The following is a 27,360-nucleotide window of genomic DNA, read 5'->3' on the forward strand; positions in this document are numbered from 1 at the left end:
AAGAAGCTGGTTATAAATGTGTGGCACGATTCAAGAAGAGAAACAGTGTTATGGAAACAATTTTGATACATAATCATGATTTTTATTTTTATTGTATTTTTCATCACCATGTTTCTGGTTTGAGGCAATCAGGAGAAAAAAGCTGCTTGCAGTAAACACTAAAACTACAATAGACATTTGAAAAGGCTGTTTCTATCACATCACATAGCCCTAGCAACAGCTAAGTGTCAATAGAGCCATCCATTCTCTCCCCCACTCACATAAACACACAAGATACAAAGGAAAACACCTCTTATTTAATCCAGTTTGTGGCTGGACCCACAATTTGATTTTGTGATTCTGTACATCAAGTTAATATTGGACATTTCTTTATATTTTCTTTACATTTCAGGTATCGGTAGCAGCAGTGTCCAGAGAAACTATACATATATACAAACACAGCTGAATGGTTAACTTTCAATGTGATTTTTGAAGCATTAATGGATTCATTAATACTTAATTTTAAATCAGTTGTGAGTCCCAGAATTTGACTTGCCATCCACCTGCTTTGGAGGAGCTCCTCCAAAGTCATTAATCAGCATTTGAGTGTTGAGTATCAGTGCCCCGTGGTCTAATCGCTGTTAAAGGTTTTCTCATCTCAGTAAATATACAGGTCCAAATTAATTTTTTTTAGTGTGTGACTCTAAAAAAAAATGAAAAAATGAAAGAAAATCAAAGGTTCTGGTGAGTCTTAAGCACAAACATTAGAGTGGATTAACCCAAACTGGTTAAACCCATGTACTCCATTTCAGTACATGCCGTTTCCACCACCACAATGACTGTTTTGCATAATCAATATGCCACTATGTATTGACTGTGAGTAGATACAACATTCATTTGCATCCTCACATTCCAAGGCCTGGGCTGGAGGCTGCAGGAAACTACCTTTAGGACCCAGTGTCTCTCCTCCTCAGCCTTTGTAGTTTTTGTGTGGAGATGAGGGAGACTGAGATGTGCTTCTTGCTTATCACGATTCACATCGAGCTTCTCATGCTGAGGAGGATGCTGAACAGGGCAATTTGAAGCCAGGATCAGCTCCCGCAACTGCTTGTTTTTTTATTTTGTTTTATTTTCTTTAAGTTTATATTTCATTTCTTCCCTCCTCATTGTCATTATTTCTCCATCCTCTGTATTCAATTTTTGGGGATACTATGAAAGCCAATGCATTTCGGGTGCATTCCTGCTGCTGGCTGGGACTATGATTTATCAGTGCTCGCAGCTTTGTTCTCATGACAGACTTGCACTCATTCAGTCTCATCAAAACAGGAGCGAGCGGTGAATTGTCCTTAACTTTCTTGCATCTTCGACGATTCCAGCTGCAGCAGGTACTTTCTGCACTTGAGGTGAGTGTTTTTTTTTTTTTTAACCCCCCTCAGACACAAAGGAAGCGTTTATTTTATTATTATTTATTATCTGAGGGGATGCTGGAAAGCGTGGGAGAGGAGCTTGATCTCTCCTCCACATTTCTTCCCTCCTTTTCCATATTATTGGTTATTTTTCTGCATTTAAGGAATTTGATTATCGTCTAAATTGGTGACACGGCTTCAGATCGGTGCATCGATTTGATCCAGTGTTTTTGGTTACAACAATGTTCAATGAGTGGAGGCGTGGGACGTGTCAGTGAATACTAATTACTGTCAGTTGCTGTCTCCGCCGCTTCTTCTCCTCCGTCTGTTTATTTATACATTTATTTATATATTTTTAACCCCCCCCCCCCCCCCCCCGTGCTAAAGGGAATCCCCAGAAATAAATAATGGATTTAAGGACATTATAGGTCACATATAAATCCAGCGGCATGTCAGCCCGGTTTAACTGATTCTCCATTCATTGCAGCGGCTGTCCTGTGGTGTGTAGGTGTTTAAGCAGCCATGTGGAGCAGAGAGAGCGCCTCTGTACTTCTCATCTGCCTGCTGGCGCTCACAGCTCTCTGGAAAACCAGGTGAGTCTTTTGAATGGGAGACGCCTTGAACGATAGGAGCTGTAGGCCAGAGGGGATCACTCACTTTGTCTCTGGGGGACGGACTGGAGGTCATGCAGCTACTATCAACACCGAAAAAGCGATTTGGTGACCAAATGGCCTCTCTTTCAAGAAGAACAAAATGTCTTAGGGCATAATTTCTTTGAACTGATATCTCAGAAAAATTTTCTAAACAGCTTTGCACACGTTTACTTAGGCACTCACAAGATGCTTTTTTTCATTATTATTATTTTTAAATCAGGACATCACATCAGGTGTTAAGGTGTCTTTTGATTATGGACCAGAACGTCCTTATCACACCAGAGGACACTTCACACACACACACACACACACACACACACACACACACACACACACACACACACACACACACACACACACACAAAATAAATAAATAAAAGACAAGTAAATAAGGTGACTGAATCTCTATTCCCAAACTGAAAGACTTGAATCAACAGCCATCATTAATGTTATTAGCCACACCTGTGCTTTTACTACTATGACAAGTCTAAATATCCGCTGTGAAAAAGGCCTGTCTGCACCGGATCAGAAGAATCGGAAGAACAGGAAAACCTTCGTTTAGCAGTCATGCATTAATCTGAGGTTTGTTACACAACTGTCTGTAGTATCTGTAGTAGTTTACTAACAGGTAAAACCAGAAATAAACACAGTGTGTCACTGTTAGCTCGGTCAAATGTATTGGTATCAAAAATTTGACAAGTGGGAGCTGCTGCATTTTAATGTTAGCCATGTGAATTAATCAAGGTTTATGGATAAAGTTTAAGTTCTCCTCCACGTAAGGTTTCCTGTACGCTAACGCAGGTTTGATGTCATGCTTTGCTTTTTCTGGTGCAACAACCTAAACATATGTACACTTTTCTGAAATGGGTGTGATTTTAAACGTGGCAATTGCTGCTGCCTAAATAGAGAAACTTGAAAATAAAACTAAAATAAAAATCTTAGCCTATTGACACCAGTAAGTAGGCTACGTTAATCCAACATTTTCACAGATGGTAATTAGAGAAATGTGGTCCAAACAAAACACACTCAGATGTGAAAAGTGATTAATATTGCATATACATTACCTTTTCCTTCTTAAAGTAAAATATGCCTGTAACCTGAGGTGGTTACACCAGAGCTGTCGACTGTGGTGATTATGTGGAGCTTTAATGTCATACCTTATCTGAATTTATTTACCATGAATCTCCAGCTCTGATTAAATTAGCATATTTAGTTGTGTTTTGACTCTAAGATCAGATGGCTCACAAATGTTCTTGAACTGGGTCATCCATGTGGATGAGAAACAATGTGTATGCGTGTCTGTGTGGGCACGTATGAAGTCTCTGCCAGATGATAACGACCCCTTTTCTTTCCATAAATCAAGCCTCTGAGGAAAACAGTTATGAGTCTAAACACATTTAAAATTTAATCAGATTTCTGTTTGTTGAAGTTTCCCTTAGCTGGTCACGTTGTTGCTGTGTGTCTGTCAACTAGATCAGTGAATGCCGATGCCACATCTGATGCCTTTAAAACCAACATCACCCTGTTCACACGGATCCTGGACAGACTGCTGGATGGATATGACAACCGTCTACGGCCTGGTCTTGGGGGTAAGGAAATTATGTACTATCACCGGATGTACGGAAGCTTGTTATTTAATATCTCTGCTATTTACAATCTAAATTTTCGTTATGAAACATCAAGTCTCTTTTTTTTTTTTTTTCAAATGGTTGATGGCTCATTTGGAGTGAGAACATTTCATTCAACATCAGCTTTTGTAGTACCGATAACCTTTGGCAGCAATCCCCACAAAAATAAACTGACAAACACACACTGTTCACAAAACATTTAGGTTATATAACACTCACTCCACGTTCTGAAAAGTAACAGCAGCCAGACTGGCCACAATTAACCCTGCAGAGGACTGCACTCTGATTTGAGCTTTTCCGGAAAATACACACTGAATCTGTCAGATATCTAAGGAAAGGAACAATGGGTGCATGGAAATTTGACATATGATGCTTTAGTGTTGTGTGGCTGTTTGTAAAGCTAGTTTAACCATAGAGACATAGAGATTTTGAAATCATTTTGCTTTTATGGCAAACATGTGACGTAGAATTTTTTAAATATTGTATGAAATGATTTTGCATTACACTGGTCTTTTCTTTCTTAAATTACATATTTTTAAAGGAGCTGTTAATGTATTAAAATGTAGCATTGAAAGTTGATTGTGTACTTTCTAGTATTTGAAATAAGGATACGTGGCATTGTGATTTAATGTCATTTTGGGATCTGCTCCTGTGGCCTCAGTTCTTCTCTCTCCATCCTCACCTCTCCCATCGTCCTCCATGTTTGGCATCTCATTTCCAGCTGGCCCCTCATCCCAAAGCTGAGCTCCTCCCTCAGGATTTGGTGCCATTCCATTTGAAATTCAAATTCCTGGGGCCATCAGCCCAGCCCAGGAGCTGCCATATGGGGAACAGACCTCCTTTAGCTTGGCAATGCTCAGCCTGTACAACTGGACCTAGAGTAATAGTGCTGCTAGCTTATGTTCTGTGTAGGGAAAGATCAAATTAATGGCCTATTACGACACTCTAGCTCCAGTATATATCTTACCTTCAGAACCTTAATGATAATATTTTATGTCCTGTTTCTATCAAATATGGTTTTATGCACCAAAATTTATACTAAATGCATCCTTATATATATAAACATTTAGTCTGTTTCTTGACATTTTTGATTTGACCCTGACATCGACAACATATTTGTGCAGTCCATTGGGAGATTTATAGGATTGGATCAATAAAATTGTATTGATTTTTTCACGAAAAATTACATTAACTAACGATTTGCCACCAACAGACAGCTCTTAAGAAGTGATGGTGTTAAAGACAGACTGAGGGGAGAGCTAAGTTCTGAAAACATAAAACATTTATATAAAATATTTAAACATAAATTAGACACTTTCATCCAAAGTGTCTTCAAGTACCATGAGCACATACATTTTTATCAGATTTGGCCCCAGTGGGAGCCAAACCCCCAACACCCCCAGTGTAGTAACATACTGTACCCATTAATATACACAGGGCCGACAGCGTGGTGCAGAATCCAGACTAAAAAGGGAAGATAAAATGACATCAGATGGAATTTTCCACATTGTACACACATTAGATCTGTATGTCTCATCTGTGGAAAAAAACATGTTAATGCTTCACTGGACTTTGGTTTATAACACATTTATAATGGCTGAAAAAGAGCCTCATCACAGCTGCACGAGTGTGTTCACTCATACATTCACTATATTCAGGGATACAGAGTCAGTCCCTTTGACAGTTTTCACGGTTCAAGTAGCGTGCCACAAAAAAAAAGGAGGCTGAAGCCCAGTAAAATACAGTATATACTGTATGTGCTCTCTCTTTGTGAATTATCAGTTTAATCATTTATTTATGATATCATCACAAATTGTATTATGTATTACAAAATTTATTCAGTATCAAAAATTTAAAATATTCATGTATATCCTTCAGTGTGTGGCCAAAATAATATGAAAATAATATGAACATCTGTGCGATATGATGCAGTGGATCCATGATAACGAGACCAGACTGTAGTCTGGATAATAACCCTAACACCTTTCAGACACACTTTCAGCCAAACTTATACAATAAAAGCCTCAAAAAGGTAGAATCAGTTGCATGTCTGTTATCACAGATGCATTAGACTGCACAGTAAGATCCTGTATCAAGGCTGAACATTGAGTTATTGTTTGGATGCTTTCACCAAATTGTGAGACAGTTAAATCTGCACTCATGAGCATTTTACTGTGTTTTATTACAGTGAACAAGAGATGTGAGATTTTACAGCCACTGAGAATCAAATGATGGAGATGGAAAAGATGAATCTGGGGCAGAGGTTTTCGAGATGAACCCACGTGTCCCCTTGGGGCTACTAGAAGGTTTCAGGGGATAGAAAAAGAACTACTGTAATCATTTCAACAATGAATGAATTACTGTGTGGGTTTAGGCTGCACATTTCTCTTGAATTTATTTATAGCAAATACAATATAACCACAGCCGTTTGATGGATAAATAGGCCCATTGCTTTCAGAAGCACAAACAGCTATTTTTCTCTAATACAGAGCCTATACTCTAACTAACTAATCCTAACTGCTTTAATGATGCATTTATTTTTCATACTTGTCGTGTGTTTGGGTGTTTAAGCAATACCAAGCTCTTTTAAAATGCAGCAATTGGTGTCTGTCACTTTCACTGAAATCAAGCCAGGCTGCAGAGTGAATGCAGAAAGCACAGTTGCTCCCACATCATCATTAATGTGACTGTGAGGCAGCCCACTTCTGTTCATATTCACACTTCTGCTGCTAATTTGTTTTCTACCCCAAAAATTTGTCATCTAGACTTTGTGCTTAGAGCTATATATTATGTTTACGGGGCTGTAAGAGCCACACTGACAGATTAAGATCCTGTGGATTTGTCATAAGCCCCCACAAGAAATGTTGTTGATGAGTATGGTCACTGCTCCCACAGAAGGTGAAAAATGAAAGCTTGACAGGAAAATACAAACTTCTAAACACGAGGAAGCTTCTCACATGTCTTTGCTAAAAAGCATCCAGGACTACCTCAGTTTGTAAACATCCATCGCTGCGTCCGTTCTCCACAGTTTAAAGAACAGGTCAAATTTCTATTTGGCCGTAAGAAGTGATCTTTAAAGCTACATTACTCAGTATATTTATACTGATATTTTTTATATTTTACTGCTCTTATCAGATCCATTTTCCCCTTAAAAAAGTGCTGAAAGGAGAGTGAATATTGGACTTACATTTGTTACGTGGCCAGAAACAAGTCCAGATAAATGCCAGTGAATGGTCTGATCTATTTTCTGAGTTCTGTCTAAAAAGTCATCTTTCCCTGGTTTAAATGGACATTGTTGAACATTTGTGTTGTTTGCGCTGTGGGTGATATTGTGACGTCTTCTGGTTGAATTGTAGTTGATTGTGCAAGTGATGATCTTGAAGGGGATGATTTGCAGATCGAGATAACTAGAGGAACCAAAATATTATCTCAAACAGCTTAAAAAGCTAACATTGTTAAGTACACAAGTATTAAACACATCTCTTCGCCTACAGTACAAGAACTCACGTGTTAAAGATATTAAAAGTAGTAATAAATATTCTTCAGTCACCGTTATGTTGTTAATTTCACTGCTGCTGTTAAAACTTATGACAGTTTGATCAACATCAGGCTTGGCTACTAAAGATTTCATCCCTCTGAACTGATGTCACCCACTCCCCCTGACTCATCCCTTACTCCAACATTGGGATTTTATTGATGCTCTTTATCTCTGTCCAAACTGGCAAGAGTTAAGTTGACATTTGGATAGTTGCACAGCGGGATGCACAGTCCCCTAACCAGGCAGGTTGCGTCTGACTAATTAAACATGCTTCAGCAGGCCCATCTGTACCAAATGATTCAGATTACATGAAAAGCACATGTTTATGACTGTTCCTGCTGAATAAATGAACTTTAGGTATTATTCTTGTTCCTATAAATAAGTGTCCTTGTGTCCTCAGGCATTAAATGCACTCTGGATATTTTTAAATAGTAAACATATTTTCCCCGAGGGCTGTGCTCTTCTAGGTTTTCTATTGCAAGGAAACACTACAACATGCAGAACAAACAGTAATAACATCAAAAACACACAACAGTGAAGTAATTCACTGGAATGAACACAACCTCTGCAGAAAACATAAATTCTCATAAAAACAAAAATATTGGTCAATAATCTACTCAACATCCAAAATACATAAACTAAACAAAGACTACCAGGGACTATACAGTGACACTACCTCTGAATCTTCCTACACCTCTGTGTAAATACAGCTGTGCAAAGATCACTTTTTCTTTATGTTATAATATAATACAACAATAGCTCATCTTTCCATTCTTATTTCATGGCATTAAGCATTTCTAGTCCGCCAGTGTCTGAAATCACTCACTTCATCTTTAAATATAAGATATATAGAGAACTATGCATCACAGTGCGTCTGATGGCAAATTCATGCATAACTAATATTTTTTCCCTTATCTGGCAGGTGTCTAGATGCATTTTTGTCTTTCTTTTCACAATGCATGATGGTATTTTACTGGAAAATAGCTAACTGCACTTTTTTTTACATTATATTGTGTAATCAATTGAGTCTATAAGGCGTAATGATTTTTACTGAACATAGGGACAACACAACAAAATGTCCACGGCCTTATGATAAAATGAGGCATATTGTGTCTTTTTACAAGAAGAAGCAGTTCACCATTCACCATGCGTTTAGTGTCAAACGTGCTTTCTCCTGGGTTGGTGTTTCATCTGTGTCTCCACAAACAACCTCTCCCTTTAAATAAGTCAAACTAATGGAGCCTCAGTAAAACCCTGATCACTTTAATTCAGCCTGATTCACATACAAAGGCCGGGTTTACATAAATAAATGCACCCTACCATATGTCTTGCTAAATGGATCGCAGCTATTACCCAGTAACCTGTCACTTCCTCTTGATTTACATCACCTTGTAAATAAGAAAGCATTTCCATAATATATCTTGTTAGAGGGACGTGAATGGCAGCCTGCCTCGCTGTGCATGAGAGCACTTTACTTAGGAGTAATGATCTCTTTAGACTGTATGTGAGATGCTGTTTGCTGTGTAGTACACAGTGTAGAGTAAAACGTGAAAGCTTTTTGAATTGACCGAGCATGAGAGATCGAGCTTCAGTAATTATTGAAACAGACAGAGTGTAGAGAAAGCAAATGGACCTGATGCCGCAGCGCTGATGTAGTCGCACATTATCACTTGCATAGGAAGCATATGAGGCTTTGCTCTTCCGGTCTGTCACAACAGTATGAACGTTTAGGACAAATTTCATACACTTAAAGTCATAGCTTACATGTCAGCGCAAGCCACGATCGCTAAATTTAATCTTACAGTCTGGTTTGCACAGTGATCTATAGGTGAACTGAGTTTGCATACAGAATATTGTAGTTCCAAACAAATGGAATTGAAAATAAATAAGATGTATTTATGAGTAAGATCAGCAACAGTTAAATCCGAAATCCACCAGGTATCATTGGAAGGTATATAACTTTATGCAAACATTACATTTTTATATATACTACACAGTGGTGTAAACCCAGAATGGGGTGTATTCATTTCACTGAATTTGCAGATAAAAAAGAAATTTCTTTCTGATTGTTATTTCAACTCATAATCCTTAAAATTTCAATCCTGTTTGATTGGACGACACCTGTGTAACTGGTGGTAACAGCAACTGCAATTTGATTTCATGCTGAACGTGGTGGAAGTAGTTTTCAACTCATCAGCAGGACACAGTGAAGCCTGCGGCTCTTCATCTAGCAGCTCACTGTGCCTGCTCCTTCTTGCTCCATAGAATATTTAAAAACTAATCCTCTGTCAGAACATGATGAAAATGACCATATTTTGACCATGTAGTTTCAAAACTAAGGTTGTATTTCATGAAAATAATAAGGATTAAAACTTTAAACCCATTGTTTTTTAACCTGATTAAAACCCATAGGAAAACACCTCAGCTGGCTTTGTTTTCGCTTTAAAATAATGAAAAATAAAGCTTTTAGCACCGAATATTCTGTCAGCTTTCCTGCCCTGTACTAACAGTCTGTGAAACAAAATTGTCAGAAAGATGAGAGAAAACAGCTTGTAGAAAATGACGTAAAAAATCCCATGTTCCTCACTTCACTGCCTTTAAACTTTCTTCTTTTTGCAACATTTTCACTTTGTTTTTTTTCCCATTTGGTGCCTTGATGCCTCTAATTGTTGTTCTCTTATCCAGACAGGGTAACTGAGGTGAAGACAAACATCTACGTCACCAGCTTTGGACCAGTTTCAGACACAGACATGGTGAGAGCAGATATCGGACATTTATTCATTGTGTTTCATTCATTCACCCGCATCTTTGTCGTTGTATAAACATTTAGAGACACAACACCATTCCAGAGGATGGCTTCGTACAACCTGTTCTTTCTTAAAGACAGAAAAGATGCTTGCTTTGCTTTATTTTTAGTTTCATTACGGCTTCCCCTCTAATCATAATTTCACAATCTCTTTCTCTCTCTCCACACACACACCCACACACCTACACACACCACGGTGCTGAAGTGGGACCAGTGTTTCTCACTACAGCACGATGTCTATTCATCTGACAATTTTCATCTTATAAATTATTGAAAGTCCTCTTGTTATTCAAGTCACTCCTTTGTTTATCCTGGGCTTTCCTGTTTATCATTCTGAAACATGCACCCACCTTCCCTTCTATTGTTGAAGACCCATTTTCCAAGTGATTGATCTATTGATTTAACAGTTACGATGCTGGAGTTCAATGCAGTGCTCTCTGAAAGATATGTAAACTAGAAGGCACTCAGTTGAACATAAACCACCGTTTATGCGGAACAAGGTCTCAGGGACAGACTAGTGAATCATTAAGACCAGAAACTAAAGATTACCTTGTGAAAACCAACCCACATCTGATCGACAAATTTTCCCAAGGGAGATCTTTCCACTAAATTTCGCTCAAATCATTTCTGATGTGTGTTTTTCAAAATATCTTAAAAACCAACAGTTGGACAGACACACAAACAGCTGACAGGAAAACAGCATCTCCTTCAGTTCCTCTGGCAGAGGTCATTACTGAGTTAGCTACAGTCAGTGGAGCTCATAGCCCAGAAATATGTCTAAACTGTGAAATCAGTGTCCTATAATCATCTCCCTGAATGCTAAGGTTTGAAAAATTATAACATTATTATTTATTCATTAGTAAAATGGACATATTGCATGGCAAAATAGGGCACAAGGCTGGAAATAAAGGATATATTTCAGGGTCTGCTCTTGTATAGACAGATGTCTCTTAAAAATGAGCAACAGCATGAAATATTCACCTCTGACCCGATTGATTTATTCAGATACTGTAGAGCAATTCGACTGATTGCTGAGGTGGCCACATTACAGGATTTATAGGAGGTCCACTGACAGTCAAAGCTGAAAAATGAAAGAAAAATAATTAGAGAAGAGGAAGACGAAGAAAGCACCCTGGCTTTAGCTTCACGAGCATTAGCCAAACAAAGAAGCCAGAGGTACATTTAAACCCATAGGCCAAAAGGCTTTATACTGTTTGGCTGCAGTTTAATAAATAAGAACATAAAAGGTGTGGTGTGTATAGTAACACAGATATTTGTGGTTTAACACTGTAAACCTTTGTCTTATTTTCATATTCATTCCTAGTGGGAACATTGTACTGACCAAGTTACTTGCGAAGATCTTATGAAAAAGACATCAGATGTAGTACGAATCAGAAGCAGCTCAGACGATCAGACAAGTTAAGAAAATATGTCTTGTCTCGTCATATGTATTGTCAGTTGAAATGTGTTAGTCTGCCTCTCAATACTTTTTTGTGGGACTCAGTCCATTTGTCCATTTGTTCCTACTGAAGATATCTAATAATGGGTGATAATGGATGTCTCATTAAACCGCGTACAAAGGAGCTGCATAGTGCAAACCTTCAATTTCCGGTTTTCATACTCAAGTTATAAATCTTTAAAAACAACCCACAAACATGCAGTTTCTTTTTTCTTTCCTGTCTTTTCTTTTTTAAAGCCTAGCTTATGTCTTAGAACAGCAGGGAATTGTAGTTCTTGGTAAATGTTCCAGTGAGTATTTATGACAGTGTATGTAGAATGTGATGGATCAACTCAAAATAAACTACAGTGCCCATGTTCACCAGCTGGATCATGTTATGCATTGTAAACATTATCATGACCAATATCAAGGATGGAAAAAAATTATAAAAACAAGACCCAGTTGTTATAAACCAGAATTATTCTGTTACTTTAAGAGCTGCTATACCCTAAAAGAATTTCATTAGTCTTGGTTACAGTGGACTGCTTCAGTGTCCAAGGATCTAAATGTCAAAGGCTTTTCAACTGTGTCAAGAAAAAAAAAAAAGACTGTGGGGGAATTTATCTCTCACTCTCACTTGCTGTGAGTGAATCACACAAACACACACACTCCCTCACATACACACATTTCACAGTGCAGTGGATTCTGCCCTAAATCCTTTCTCGTGTGGTTTCTTTTGACAGCAGAGGATTGTAGGTCAAGGGGTTGTCTTGGCCTCAGAGCCAGCTTAGGAAAACACCAGCTCAGGGGCTGCGTGGTACATGGAGAGTGCAGGACTCACCTTGATGGAGCTCTGACAAATAGAGAAGGCCGTGCAGTGCCCAGGTTTTAAAGTGGCAGGTGAAGTCAGTCGTGAAGACCTGCTGCTTGTCGACTCCATAAAACATGGTGGTGGAGAGTGCAGTGTGCTTTATTTTCCATTTTTTGAGAAGGAATGAGATTCATTTCCATAAATGTGAAAGCTGAAATACATGAAAATAGATTTATAAGTAATAGAAGCAAAAACTGTTAAGCTGTAGAGTTTAATGCATTTATCTCCTCTGCCCACAGGAGTATACCATAGATGTTTTTTTCCGGCAGAGCTGGAAGGATGAAAGGTTGAAATTTCATGGACCAATGAATATTTTGCCCCTCAACAACCTGATGGCGAGTAAGATCTGGACTCCAGACACCTTCTTCCACAATGGGAAAAAGTCTGTGGCTCATAACATGACCATGCCTAATAAACTGCTGAGGATCAAAGATGACGGGACGCTGCTGTACACCATGAGGTAATTCAAACAGAGGCGAGTCCAAAAAAAAACAAAAACAAGGCATAGTAAAAGTTGTTTTTATGTGATGAGACATTTTGGGAAATACGCTTATTTACTTTGACTGACACCACCCTTGTGTCTGGATGCTAAATATGAAACTACAGCCAACAGACCATTAGCTTAATAGTCATCTGACAGGTAAATCCTGTAAAATCACACTGTGTTTTCACACCTCAGTTTTTGTACGGATTAAACAAATGACATACAATGTGTTAATCAGTCTTTGTGCTAAGCTAAGCTTACAAGTCCACAAGAGTGATATCAGTCTTTTCAGCTAATAATAACCTGAATGAGCATATTTCCCAAATGTTGAACTGTTCCTTTAAAAACTGAGTATGTGACAGCCTTGCAGAAACACATCCAGCAGTGACAGAACCCTGTTTGATCAAATGTATTCCTCTGTTTTTTTGCAACGAAGCATCTTTCTGTCAACATGCATTTCAAGAAAATCAATTTGAATGATAAAATGTTGAAATATATTTTTGCCGTGCTTGAATAATGCTTTAAATAGTACACACCATGCAGTTTCTTATCACACAGCTAACCTGCAGTCTCACCACGGTCACACACTAGTCGTGATTTGTGCTGGTCTCTGCAGTACCTTGTTTACTTTGCTCTGATGACTACAGTTAAGATGAATTATTTTTGTCTCAAGGCATTACAGATGGGAAGCGTCTTGAATAGTGCATGAGGCTTGTGATTTTTATTTTTATTTATTTATTTATTTTTTTGAGAATGTGCCTAATCTGTGCTGTTTACTTTTCATGCATTTGCAAAGTCTCCTTAATTTTCTGTGAATTGGATGCAGGTTAACTGTGCATGCAGAGTGCCCAATGCATCTGGAGGATTTCCCCATGGACTTTCATTCCTGTCCACTAAAATTTGGCAGCTGTGAGTAACTCTGATGATGATAGCGCCTGAGGGAACTTTAAGTAAAATGCTGTTTTCTATTTTTTTTTTTTCTCCTCACTGGTTCTTTGGCAAGAGAGCAACCTAAGAACCGAGTGAAGCTGGAATGCATGGCTCAGTTTTCTGGCAGTAGCCCTACAAGTTTTAACAAAATATGCATCAGCAATTAAACAGATACAGAATGACTGACAGATAAAAGACTGAGTGGAAATGTCACTGAGAAATATGGGAAAAGGACTCTAAACTCATCCAAATATTTTTATTTTGTGGATTTAAAGCTGTTTTAATCCCAATTTTATTTCCACGGCTTCTTTACATTTGGATGAAGGATTTTTGCTTTAAGCTGCTTTTAAGATATTGGTTTAAAAACAAGTTAAATATCAGATCATCAGAACGTGGTGGGTCATGTCTGAAATGCCTTGACGTCTCACATTCATTAAATGTCACGTTTATTTTTAATGAGTTTATGTGGTGACCTGGAGCATCTTACATTAGTCTCTTTATATCTCTCTTTGTGCATTTACTACCCTGTTACAACAATAAAACAATCTGCAGCAGCGTATTTCAATTACTGAACATATTGAGGGGAAAAAAATCTGTTTTTCAGACATTCATAAGTTAGCAGACAAGCTTTCAAATTTCACATTCAGTGTTTGCTGTGACTGATTGAAAAGGGAAAATGTCACTATGCTCCAACTGCTTGTTGGAGTTTTACATCATCAACCACTGAGAGATTTTTTTCTCTCTACTGTAACCTTTTTTTTTCTAGAAACCCAGTATCAAACACAATGTAGTGGGGGCTTTTCATTTGGGTCACTGAAATAATTTCTCGAAAAATCATCAATAGCTGCGGCTGCCCCAGATTTATCCCCTTTGGATTTATCCTCTTCTCTCTTTTTTTTTTTTAGATGCCTACACAATCTCAGAAGTGACTTACGCTTGGACTCGAAATGCCTCTGACTCTGTGGTAGTGGAAGGAGAAAGCTCCCGTCTGAACCAGTACGACCTGCTTGGACAAACGGTCGGACAAGAAACTATCAAGTCGAGTACAGGTGAGCTTTCGTTAAGGTCGAGTAGAGATGTAGAGGGAACTGAGTCCATCTCATGACTCCTCCACCTCCTACTCAGCTCCGTCCTCTCCAGTAAATTTTCCTCCATTTTAAAAGAGGAAGGACCAGGCTAGGAAGTACTAGAAATTATGAAGCTATGACAGAAATAGTCTGGGTTTATCTTAATAGTTATCAACTGGCACACAGCAAAAAGTGTATATTTAAGAGCTGTTTCTTATACACCCTTCAGCAACACAACCTGTGCAAACGCACTGAAAACTGTCCTGTTAATTTTGTGGAATCTGGATACACAATATCTCTGTTATCTCAGTGTCAAACAGTTTCAGTGTGAAAATCAAACTGTGAAAATTTTGTGCTTGTTTGGGTGAATGTTGAACTTGTCCACCTCCTACATGTTGCAGGAGGCGGCCTCAGCTTACTGTGAAACGCTTGCTAAGTTTTGTCTTTTAGTTACTCACTTTACTTGGCTTGAAAAATGCAGGGAAACGTTTGTTCTGGCTTCCTCTGCATGACAAAGATTCAGCAAAACAGGGATTTGGCATTCATGCATCTTGAATTCCCTGCATTGTTCTGTATTTTGGTAATCTGCGTTTAGCATGGCCTGGAGACCCAAAAGCAGCATGACAGGTGAGCTGCTGCTGCGTTCACATGCAGCAGAGTTTCTTTGGATGGGTTTTAAATGCATGTCAGTAAAAACAGACGAGAGATGCTGATGCTGAACTAAACATGAGGGAGCACATCTGTCGCTGCAGTGGCTGAAAAGCTAACAGAGGAGAAAAGAACAGCTGCTGTGTTCGTCAGTGATATAAGTGTCTTCTGTTGGTGCCCAAAGACACGTGAACGTCTCACAAAAGTGCAGCGATGCATGAAATGACAAAGAAAATCTATGTTCTCAGCCCAGAAAGTGAATGACTTGGTGTGCACTGAAAATGGGGTGTTTCACTCAAATGGACCTACAGGACACATTAGCAAGTGAATCCAACAGTGACAAGCTCATTAGTGGACAGGATAATTAACTGTGGTTATGTCTAGAGTTTTAAAACATGGACTTGAAGCAAAAAGCAAGAGAGAAATATTTCTGAAACATACATGAACTTAATAAAATGTTTGGGAAGTTTATTTTTTTAAATTATTATTTTAAACTGTTCACTAAACTGAACAGCTGTTGTCCAATTCTAGCTTAGCAACGGTAACTAGGCACAGCTGGTGTTTCAGGTGTTGGATTTCTCCACATGTTGAAGCAGTGTGCAATGGGGGGATAAGTGAGAGTGATAGTCTGCATGTAAATGGTTTCTATTATTATTTGTTTTATTTGTATTTCTCTGCTCTATCCTAAGCTGCAACTTATTTAACCACTACATTTTCTCTAAATACTGGAATATAACTCACATGAGTGGGTTATATGAATCTTCTGAATTCTTGACACATTTTTTGTGACATCTAACAACATCTACTTTTCAGGCAAACTTAAATACACTTTCTTTCCATTGAAAATAGTTGGCAACCCTGTTTGGTCCTGGATAATGTATAAGCGTTTAGACTAACATTAGCAGCTGTGTCCTACTCTTTGTTGGATATGGGGATGCTCACACTCCCAGCAACCCCAGACAAGCTCATTTTCCTTGGATCTGCAGCTTTAGCCTTAGTCTTTTTGCTCCATATCATTAATGTAGCCATCATGGGCACAATGTAGGCAGTGTTTTCATGCACATCTAATGTTAATGTTAAGCTGGTGTTATCTTAATTAGCTACAGCTGATACACTGGCAACAGCCATCAAAGTCCATGGTCAATGGCTAGAAATGAGAAGCCTGCTTTTGTCTACTTATGTGTGAAATCAAGAATCCACTGTTTGAAAACTTTACTAAGAGGCTAAACCTGTCACTGTTATTTTACACTGCACATGTGCCATGACAGAAACTCGACGTAGCAACAGGCGTAGCAACAGTAACTAAGGGGAGGCTTATCAAACTGTCCATTCCTTCTCTTTTAAGTAGAAATGTGCTCTATCCAAGACAATCAGCTGTCAAGTTATTTTTATTTGTAAAACACTTTAAACAAGCCTACTGTTCACAAAGTGATTATGAAACAACAAAGAGCACAAATACATCGAAAAATAGGCTATAGGAAAAAAAGAAGGAGATAATGAGGTCTAAAAATAGAAGCAACGCATTTCATGCAAACACACTAACACAGATGCCAAGAAACGGGGCCAGATTTTGAGTGTGCATATATGAGACTATATGTGTTTCTGCGTGTGTGAAGATGAGAACGTCACCGTTACTGTCCAGGAAGTAGACAGTGCAGAGGAGAGCTTGAAAAGATTAGATCAAAAACTGGTCCTAGGTTGTGGTAAGTAAGCAGGACCTTGAGTCTGGATTTAAGTACTGAGACACCATGAGTCCAACTGGCTTCTTCTAGAGACATGAGAAATGGTTGGCAGCTGTTTTCTTTCACATGCTGGGAGTGACAAGGAATCTGACACACAATGACGGGAGATTATGTGGTGGCAGTAATCAAATCAATGATGAAGGCCATGTAATATGTTCTAAGTCAGAAATAAGACTTTGTAATCAGTGCATAAATGTACAGGGAGCCACTGGAGAGAGAATAAGTGCAGACTGCCGAGCAATGTGTTCTTGTCTTCTGGTTTTCAGAGTGTTGTGTAAGTGTAGAGGAGGAAATGGTTAAACCTGGGGATAATTATTGAAGTGACTGGAAAAGAAGTCTGGATCAAAGATGTGATAGCATTTGAAAGGATCCTTTTAGGTGACTCTACAGCTCTTGAAATAAGACAGATGTCTAACATGTGAGATCTTCACTGCTTTGGAGAAGGAATTTTTCATTTACCTTGTGTTGTTTAATGCTCATTTTTAGTGTACTATCAGAGGAGGCACGATGCTGATGAGGCCATTCTGCCTCTTACATTATTTTTTGCACATTTGCATTTGTACACTGACTGTGTATTTACTATTATTATAACCATTTTACAGCAGTTTTTACTTTGATACTAATTTACTTCCTCTTTCCTAACTGTGTGTTTACAATTGCAACAAAGCAATTTCTTTCCAGGGATCAATAGAGTTTTTCTAATTCTGATTCTAATTTTGTCGTTAGCCATGACGTCACATAGCAAATTAAAATGGAAATACAAATTGTCTCTACAATATGGTTCTCATCGGGGAAAGACTCCCTGCTGTGGCAGCAGTGTTACAGAATGAATGAATACGTAGCACCGTGATAAATAACATGCAGGGTCCGTTGCAAATAATCCCCCAGTGGTTATTAACTTAGAAATAAACGCCCTCCAGGGTGCGTACAAACAGAGCAGAACTGAAGCAGGTGGAGGCTGGGTGGAGTGGAGCAGCAGTAACAGCAGCAAGCACACGTCAGCGTGGAGTGAATGTGAACTAACAAGATGGTCTTTAAATAGGCCGCCAGATCAGTGCAGTGAGATGTGATGGCTGTGGATGTGGTTGGGTAACTGTTACAGCAGAGGGGGACAATGTTGTGCGATTAGTGGTTAATATGACACTAAACAGAGAGGTTTTGTCATTGTTATATATGATTATAATAATGTGAGTGTGAGGAGTAAGAATACCTGAGGATTTGTGAAGGAACCCCCAAAGGGGTCTCAAAATACACCTGACAGATGAGGCAAATTTCAGCAGACACACAGCTTTATCAGAGCGCATGTTGCCATGGTAACAATGCATGCTGCCATGGTAACATAAGCATAAACTAATCATAAAGTACTTATATAGCACTTTTCAAAACAGAAGTCACAAAGGGCTTAACAAGCAAGCTTTGAAAAGAAACATGAGAGATACAGGGGCTGCAGAAGTGATTCAAAGCAATGGTTCCCAACCTCAGGGTTGGGGACCCTTCAAGGGATCGCAAGAAAAATCTGAGGGGTCACAAGATGATCAAAGATATATTTAAAAATAAATGCTGTGTGTGTGTGTGTGTGTGTGTGTGTGTATTTTTCTTTTTTTTCTTTTTTTCTTGGTCTGGGTTGTAGCAAGGAGCAAGCCCTTGGTGAGTCTTACAGTAGAAATAATAATAAAAAATAATTTCTAAAGCTGATTGGCATCTGGTTAACCATCCCCCAAAAATAATAGCAATAATGGTAAAAATAATGCTGCAGCATTTCACACAGACTGGACCAATGCCATCGCTTGTTGTCTAAAAAGGTGTTGGATAGGTAGATAAGAAATTTGAAAGCATGATTCTCTGTGTCACTGAGCGACAGCGCTGATCTAATTTTAGTAATACTACTTAGTTGAGGAAAATGTGATGGTAGAAGCTTTTTGAACTGCACTTCTTGCAGGATGATGACAGCAGTGATCACAATAATGGTGAGAAATGTGTAGGTGTGCTATAATTACTGGGAGACCAGTGCTTTTTTTTTTTTAGTCCATTTTGTTGTGATCAGTGTTATCAATTTTTATTTTTCCCAGACTGACAGTTTTGTCAGTATGTGTCAGAGCAGTATAAAAATCTGTTTGCAGAAACTTGGAACTGTTTTTTAGAAAATACAAAAGCATTAGTTTTGACCTTTAAGAGGGGAAAATCAGATCATGGTAGATGTGTGAATTATGAGTATAACGGTTTGCAAAACTGTAAAGAATGAGCCACATTTGATGATTGTGAAAGAGTTTGAGAAGTTTGTTCCTGGTGGAGGATATTGACCTTGGGGTTATCACCTCCAGACTTAAACTGTAAAGTTGAGGGAGGAGTGGGTGGTTTGCAAAGCTCTGCTGTGGAGTTACATGTCTTCTTTAGGTGCACCAGCATGTACAGTGAGTCCTCCTTTTCTCACAAGCTGCTCCAGTTTTCATGCCTGGATTTTTTTACGCTGAAGTTTCTAGATATTTCAGGGTAGTGTGGGTGAAAGCATGGAAAAGGTGTCAAATAAAAACCTGCTTTCTTAGATCACACTCAAAAACCACATTTATGGAAATCATGTGATATTCCTGTAGCATTATAAGGGTCTTTATCCTGATGAAAGAGCCAAAATATCTAAAATCATATCTGAATTAAAATGCAGGTAAACAGTTTTAAATTATAGCTACATTTTTGTGTTACAGTTTTAAATTGCATCCAGAAAAAAAAAATGTATCTACTATAGAAAAACTTTTATAACTGTGTCCCTGAGTCAAGTGCTCCACCAGTAATCCCTTTAGGTATCAATTACCAGTATACAGAATTTCCCAAGTGACTGCATTCCACTATCAAGGGAATCCCTGCTTCAGTTTCAGTGAGTAAGAATATCCTTTCATGCACTAAATGCTCCTATCTAGGTTAAGTGCTGTATGATGCTTCGGTAGAAGGCAGCATGCCTGCCAGTGACCGCTTCTCTTGTTTAACTAGTCACTCCACATTATCTGATTGGCTGACTTTAAATTAATCATTCATTACTAGTGTGTCAGTGTTTGGTGTAGCGTACTTGCAAACTAGGTCATTTGGCACGAATGAATGTGCTCTCAGGCTTCACAGGGACGGACATCTTGCATAAGCCTGTGAACATATCAGCACACTGTTACAACAGAAAATCCCACTATTCAGCCATACATGTGCTGGTCACATACGACGTGTTACTTTAAAGCACTTACAAACAGCAGTTGCTGTGACTCTCACTTGTTAGCAGCCATGACAACGGGCTGGTATTGTTTTCCCCCTTGTTAGTTTGTGTGGTTGTGTGTGTATGTGTGTCATTGTGGCAAAATGTTGTCCTGGAGACACCTACTGTTGCAGGAGCTACCACAGAGGAGGTTCTGAGTACTTTGGCAGGTGTTCGTGACTGTGCAAGTTGCAGTCACGAAACTTTACTCATGTGTAGTTGAGATCAAAATGAAGTTGAGTTCGAAGACAGGTGTGGTCTGACCCATGAGTAATGAGTACTTATGCAAGCATGCGTGGCATTGTGGGTGCGCCTAACAGACCTGGACCCGCCCACTTGTACAACCTGCTATAGTTTTTTATTTTAGTTGTGTAAAAACAGGCTGTAAACACAACACACCCTGTACTAGCATCTTTTAAGATGATAAGATGAACCTGTTAGCAAACAGTTGCCTGTTTACACACTCAGCAGATACATGCATTTGAAGTCATGTTTCTGGCTACCAGGTGAATGTAAATACAAAATTCATCCCTTTGTCAGCTCTGTTTTTGCTCTCCACTAACTCCTGAGGAAAACATTTGGCTTTTTAGCTGATAAATCTTCTTTTAAAATATGAAATATGGATTATAGTGGATTATAGCTACTTTAAATGGTTTTTAGGGGGGTAGTAATGGTCCATTAAGTTCTACCTCACCAATAAACCTGCATTCATCAATATTTCTTATATTAATACAGAATCAGACGTTAAAGTCTGATCCTAAAGGGTTCACTCAGAAATCCCAAATCACAGGTGTGGCTCTACTGATCTTTGAATCAATAATGCTCTTTGTCTGCTAAATGTGTAGGTAAAGTAGGTAGTTGTTGGGGTCTGGCTATGTATGTGTCAGCTCGTTTTGATGCTTTTCTGCCCTCTAGAGGACAAAAAATTGAGCTATTCATCTTTAAATGATCATCTTTTAAAGGAGAGCTCTGTAGATTTTGTGGATCAAAGTGATATACTTGTCATGGAGAGTACTGTTCAGCCCACAGCAGTTGTATAATGTCTCCTGTGCCTCTGGAGGGAGCTGTTTAAAATCTGAAAAAATGACCCTGATGATGTCATCAGAGTAATCTTGGCCTGGCTTTGGAGACCACTGATTTGAAATACCATTGTAACCATGACAATGAGGGTCCTTTAACCTTGACAACGTGGTTATTTTACCCCAAACCTTGCTCTTTCACTAAACCTATCCAAGTTGTTTTTGTGCCTAAACCTTTTTAACAGTTTATCAGACGGCAGGAACAAATGACCTGTCATGACCAATCATTTGGGTTGGAGGAGGTGTTGGTAGGATCAAGTGATTTTGTAGCATGGCCCATTTTAGGTACATCCTTTTCTCTGCTGCACCAATTATAATTCTTTTTAAAATATGCCTCTTGCAAGTTTCCCACCTTTATGAAAGTGTAGTACTCAAGTGCTGTAGTTCTCTTTTAATGTAGTCTTTCAAGTAAACTGTTACCATTTAGTTTTGCTCCTGTGCTATAGACATTATACTAGGTAATTTATATAAAATAGCCTCTCAAAACATAAAGCTGAACTAAGTGTAGCAGCAATTATTACATGTATCTCTATTATAAATTCCCATGAAGTCTCCCTGGGCAAAGCTTGTTGTCTGGTGTGAATCTGTGCCCTCTGTTGGACAGTTGACACCATGCAACGTGTCCTGAATGAGTGAGGTATCCCTGTGGTGTAAGCAGGGAACCTTGTTTCCTACATCTGTAGGAAACATGACGCGATTACCATCTTTATGCTATAATTACTGTCTTCCCTCTCAGTGAAGCGATCTTCTCTAGAGTGAATTCAGCCACATCTAGTGGATTCCTTGCTTTTACATCCTCCTCCCCCATCCACAACACAGGCAACGGGGCTGGCATGCAAATTAAATTACAGAAGATATAGAGCTCCATAGGGTGCTGCATAGAGTGCACTCTAAATTCCAGTGCCTGAGTTAGTGCGTGTGTGTTTGTGTGTATGGTGAGAGAATTAGCCCTCACATAACTGCTAGAAATGCAGGCAATACAACTACACCGCTATAAAAAAAAAAAAAAGAGGGAATAAAAAATCTTTTGGGATTAGTCCTTGGAATTGACACCCCCTCCCCCCTTCCCACTGCTGAAAAGGACTTTCCTCTTGCCAAGTGGCAGTGTGTATCAAGGCCTTCATTTCAGAATCGCAGCAAATGAGCTATGTTTCTCTGTTCTGTTGCCATGGGTAACACATCTTTTTCTTCTCATGTCTAATCTTGGCTTCTCTTTGAGATATCTTCCATTTGGCCTGCCTGCCTGCTGCAGCATTGGCACTGTTTCACGGCCTTGTCAGCTATTAGGCTTCGGTCGGTGGCTAGGAAATCATACTGCCTACTTTTCCATGTATGGATGGACTATTATTTCAAATATGTACTGTTAACAGCTGAAGTGCGCTGTCTAATCTGTGTCTAAGACTGCTCTGGCTTATTAATGCTGCATTCTTCAAGATCGTCATATGAAAATATAATTTTCTGCTGATGTAAATAAGATGGGCACAAAGGGGGGCAAAGCTATCTTCTCTGATAGTTTGGATGGATAAAACACTTCTTCCTGAGTTGGGGACAGAGGGATGCTGCAGTGTCAGTGTTCAAACACTTCAGTCATTCACATTATCCTTAGAAGTATTTTTTAATTGTTTTGAATCATGAATCACATGTATTTAGCCAGTAGGTTGGTGTGTTATAGTATGACAGTCTGAGGAGAGAAGTCTTTATTTCAGTAACAACAATTTTGCCTTTAATTCTGACAAATCAGGCTAATTTCATAATAATGATAATAATAATAATTACTAAAAATGAGTGGGATAAATAAAAGAATGAAATTTAAACTAGGTATCGTGAAAAATGGACAGTGAAATCTTACCTTATGCAGTGCAGGCTGTAGGCTAACAGCTGTATATACAGTACATGTGTTTGATTTCTTTTTTTTATTCTTAAAGGGGAGCTGCTCTGATTTTTACACATCAAAGTCTGTTTATAGGCAGTAGCACACATTTGACATACTTTACTTCAGTATCTTCAGATCATACTGTACACTTCTACTCCACTACAAGAGGGAAATGTTGTATTTTTTTACTCTATTACATTTAATTTACAGCTACAATTACCAGTTATTTATTAAACTTCCCAACAGTATATTAAATAGTTAAAATTATCTCCAATTCAGCCAGGTAAAATATTAATGTGCTGCACACACATTAATGTATCAGTCAAAATAATAACAGTATATATAGTAGTATATCACTCACTGGCGCTGTTTTTCTGCATTGAGTGCTTTTACTTTGATATTTTACTCCACATTTTAACATGTTCAGTGTAGCCCTTTTACTTTAAATTGAGTATTTTTGCAGGGTGGTATTAATATTTTTACACAAGTAAAAATTAAGTTATTAATTTAAATATTTAGTTATTTTATTTATGTATCAATCCCAGCGCTGTTTATGGGTCATGTGTGGGAAAAAAAAATTGCATAAAGCTTTTTGTGCCTCTGGAGATAACCTGCACTAAATCTGATAAATTGCCTGAGGTGATGTTACTTGAGTCAGGGTTTAAGCTGAAGACTTAAAGTTTGAAAATGAAAAAAAAATCTGGAAGAAGGGAGCTCACCAGACCTCTGGAGCCCACTCCTCATCGCTGCTTGAGGCTCCAGGCTACGTTTGCCGTTACTAGTACAACACACCTGTGGGTGGTCGAGTTGCATCGTGGTAAATGAAAGCAGCAGGTTTTAAAAAGAAAGAAGAACGTGTGGAATAAAAAAAAAATAATGAAAAATGATTTCTCTGGTTCTGCTGCATCAATTTTTTATCTTTTTTTTAACTGTTCATTAGTCTGACGGTGTTATACAGTTTGAGTGCACTACAAAATCAGTGGAATGCTCCTTTAAAGTCATCAGATATACACAAATATTATAAGAAGGAAATGTGTTACCTCTATAAATCAGAGATTACTGTATATATCAGTATATTCATTAAGTGCATTAATTCATTGAAAGCACTGTCAAATTATAACTGGTAGTAGAAGGTGCTTTAAACAGAGCCTGATTCCTGTGTCCACAGGTGAATACACAGTGATGACAGCTCATTTCCATCTGAAGAGGAAGATCGGCTACTTTGTCATCCAGACGTACCTCCCATGTATCATGACCGTCATCCTCTCCCAAGTGTCTTTCTGGTTGAACAGAGAATCAGTGCCAGCTAGGACTGTGTTCGGTAAGTATATGACTTTATCCTTGACCATGCTCTTTGTCTCTTTTTTGTTATTCTCTTATTTTATTATTTATTTATTTGTTCTTATTTATTTCTGTGCTTGTTTTTTTTTTTTTTTTTTGGCAATAAACCTGTTTCTCGTTGAAACATCCCAATTCACAATGGCACTAAAGTAATTTGAGCCCAGCGTTATGAATGTGTGATCACACATACACACGATGGATGGTACATGGAGTTCATCCCAGCCTTTGTCAGCGTAGGGGGGGTGAACTCAGCCAATGGCTAAAATTTGATGACAAATGGTGGGTGCAGGAGAAAACCGGATAAAGAATAAAGAGGAGACATTTCTAAAGGCTTCAGTGCTTTTTCAATCCAGTTGGACAAGCTACTGTTGGACCTGTTTGTAAGCCAAGTGGAACTAATAACAATGACCTAAGACTGGTTGGCTCAAGGAAAAAACAGGCAGGAGTCAGGAATAAACCGGGCAAACAAACACAAACCTACCAAACAGTTAAAGCAGTACTGAAGGTCAGTGGTTATTAGGGAAGAGGAGGCTAATAGTAACCTTACACCGTAAAGACACAAAGGACACTAATGACAAACACTTAAAAGGGTAAAACAGTAGATCCCATTCTTTAAGAAGAAAAGAGTGGCAACACCGGAAGTAAAATGAGCAAAAGTGATTCATAGTTTTGACTTCAGTTTGTTGGCTATGTATATACTGTATCTTTATTATATAAAACAATCCTTTACTTATGAACCTCATGATGACTACCAAACAAAATCCTGTTTTCTATTTGTATTTCCAGGTGTAACCACTGTTCTCACGATGACAACACTGAGTATAAGTGCAAGGAACTCCCTCCCCAAGGTTGCTTATGCCACAGCCATGGACTGGTTCATTGCTGTCTGCTACGCCTTCGTCTTCTCCGCTTTGATTGAGTTTGCCACTGTCAATTACTTCACAAAGCGCGGCTGGGCTTGGGATGGAAAGAGTGTCGTGAATGACAAGGTAATGAGGAGAAAAACATGTCTTTTTGACAGGCTCCATTTTCAAAGAGAATTTATTAGCATTGTACTGAAGAAGGCAGTACTTGCACACTGGAGATTGGAGGTTCAAAAACATGTGTTGGGTGCAGAGGGAAGCAGTGATAATGGCTGCTCTAACCCTCCACAAGTGTTTTACCGTGAACTAATAAATCTGTCCAGCACTGCTCCTGTAGTCTACAACATGCAAACATGGGTTTGTGTGTAACATGAAATCCTAATACAGTAGACTTGAAAGTACGAGACCACTAATTAGTACTCCAGTATTAGCATCCCAGAGGAAAATTGTTTTAAACCTTAAAGTGCCATTGATGCACTCCTCTCATTTAACTATGATGTGCCCTGCAGCAAAGCACTTAACGCTCTAACTGCTGCAGGGGAGTGACTCAGTTTGTAAGTGTGTACAACTGTGATAATGTAGCTGTCAGACAAAACTCTATATAGACAGGAGGCATGTAGATTCAGAATAATGACAGAAACGAAGCAGGAAGTAATAATGACCTATAGATATTTATTTATATAGACAAAGTATCTCTTTAAATAGATGCAGACAGAGTTCTAATTATAAGTTTATAATGTAGTATTTTGCTTATTAGGGGCAAGAGCCATTAATTAGGAGAACTGGCCATATCAAAAGGATTTTACACTTTCAGTTAGATTGTATTCCAGTCACTGCCTTTAATTAAAAAAAAACAAAAGCAGATTTAAAGTTGCAGAGTTTGAGAAAAAACAACATTTTTACATATTTGTTGAAAAAAATATTCTTCAGGTGTTGAGTTGTATCTAGATAGACATCTGAAGATGGTAACGTAAATCCACTCATCATTTATATGAAAAATATCAATCTACAACTCTTTAGGGAATATTTCACTATTTTCAGTGTGAGGCTTAACACAGTAAACTGCACATGACTGAACTCTGCAGTGAGACTGAGAAAGGTTTGTCTAACCTTAGAGTGAGTCTCCATTTCAAAGATGATTTTACTTTTAACCTTAACACACCAGTATGGTGTATTTTGAAGTTTTCTTATTAAAACTACATCCTGTGTGACCAGCTGTATTTCCAGTGCTGTAAACGAATGACATCCTTGGAAGTGGTGGAAAGCTGAAACAGTGTGGAAAGTTAAAGAGCATCCATAACAAACTGTTGACACACAGTATGTGGCCTTTGCTGTCCTTCATTCTGAAACTACAAAATGTGCTCCATCCATTACCAGGACCTGCCCATTGCCGCTGCACCCCTTCATTTACATGTACTTTAAATTCATGGAGAGATGGTGACGGTGCACCTAATCCTTGTCATCTTTCAACAGAAAAAAGAGAGGGCGTCTGTTGTCAAGAAGAATAATGCCTACGCCGTGGCAGTGGCCAACTACGCGCCTAACATTACCAAGGACTCTAGCACACTTCCAACCATCGCCAAAGGTGGAGCTGCTGATCCCAACAAGGCCAAAGCAGATGGGAAAGCCCAAGAAAGCAAGAAGACGTTCAACAGTGTCAGCAAAATTGACAGGATGTCAAGGATTTTGTTTCCTGTTCTCTTTGGCACCTTCAATCTCGTCTACTGGGCCACCTACTTAAACAGAGAACCCGTTATAAAGGACATGGTCCCCTCTAATTAG

The 27,360-nt window shown here is 38.6% G+C and overlaps 1 protein-coding gene across 1 annotated transcript; it reads left to right on the forward strand.

The window, feature by feature from the left end:
• The first annotated feature begins 1,907 nt into the window (after positions 1-1,907).
• LOC121188239 (gamma-aminobutyric acid receptor subunit alpha-2) lies at positions 1,908-27,360 on the forward strand. The gene is made up of 9 exons (XM_041047880.1): positions 1,908-1,978; positions 3,512-3,627; positions 9,890-9,957; positions 12,559-12,779; positions 13,630-13,712; positions 14,639-14,782; positions 24,543-24,695; positions 25,502-25,704; positions 27,052-27,360. Exons 1-9 carry the CDS (start codon positions 1,908-1,910, stop codon positions 27,358-27,360), a joined length of 1,368 nt encoding a protein of 455 aa, XP_040903814.1.

The sequence above is a fragment of the Toxotes jaculatrix genome, chromosome 10 (genome assembly GCF_017976425.1).
Source record: "Toxotes jaculatrix isolate fToxJac2 chromosome 10, fToxJac2.pri, whole genome shotgun sequence".
NCBI lineage: Eukaryota > Metazoa > Chordata > Actinopteri > Toxotidae > Toxotes > Toxotes jaculatrix.

Coding starts and splice junctions, on each gene's coding strand:
- LOC121188239 (XM_041047880.1), top strand. CDS start 1,908: ATGTGGAGCAGAGAGAGCGCCTCTGTACTTCTCATCTGCCTGCTGGCG. Junction 14,783..24,542: donor AACTATCAAGTCGAGTACAG/GTGAGCTTTCGT, acceptor CTGTGTCCACAG/GTGAATACACAGTGATGACA. Junction 24,696..25,501: donor GCCAGCTAGGACTGTGTTCG/GTAAGTATATGA, acceptor TTGTATTTCCAG/GTGTAACCACTGTTCTCACG.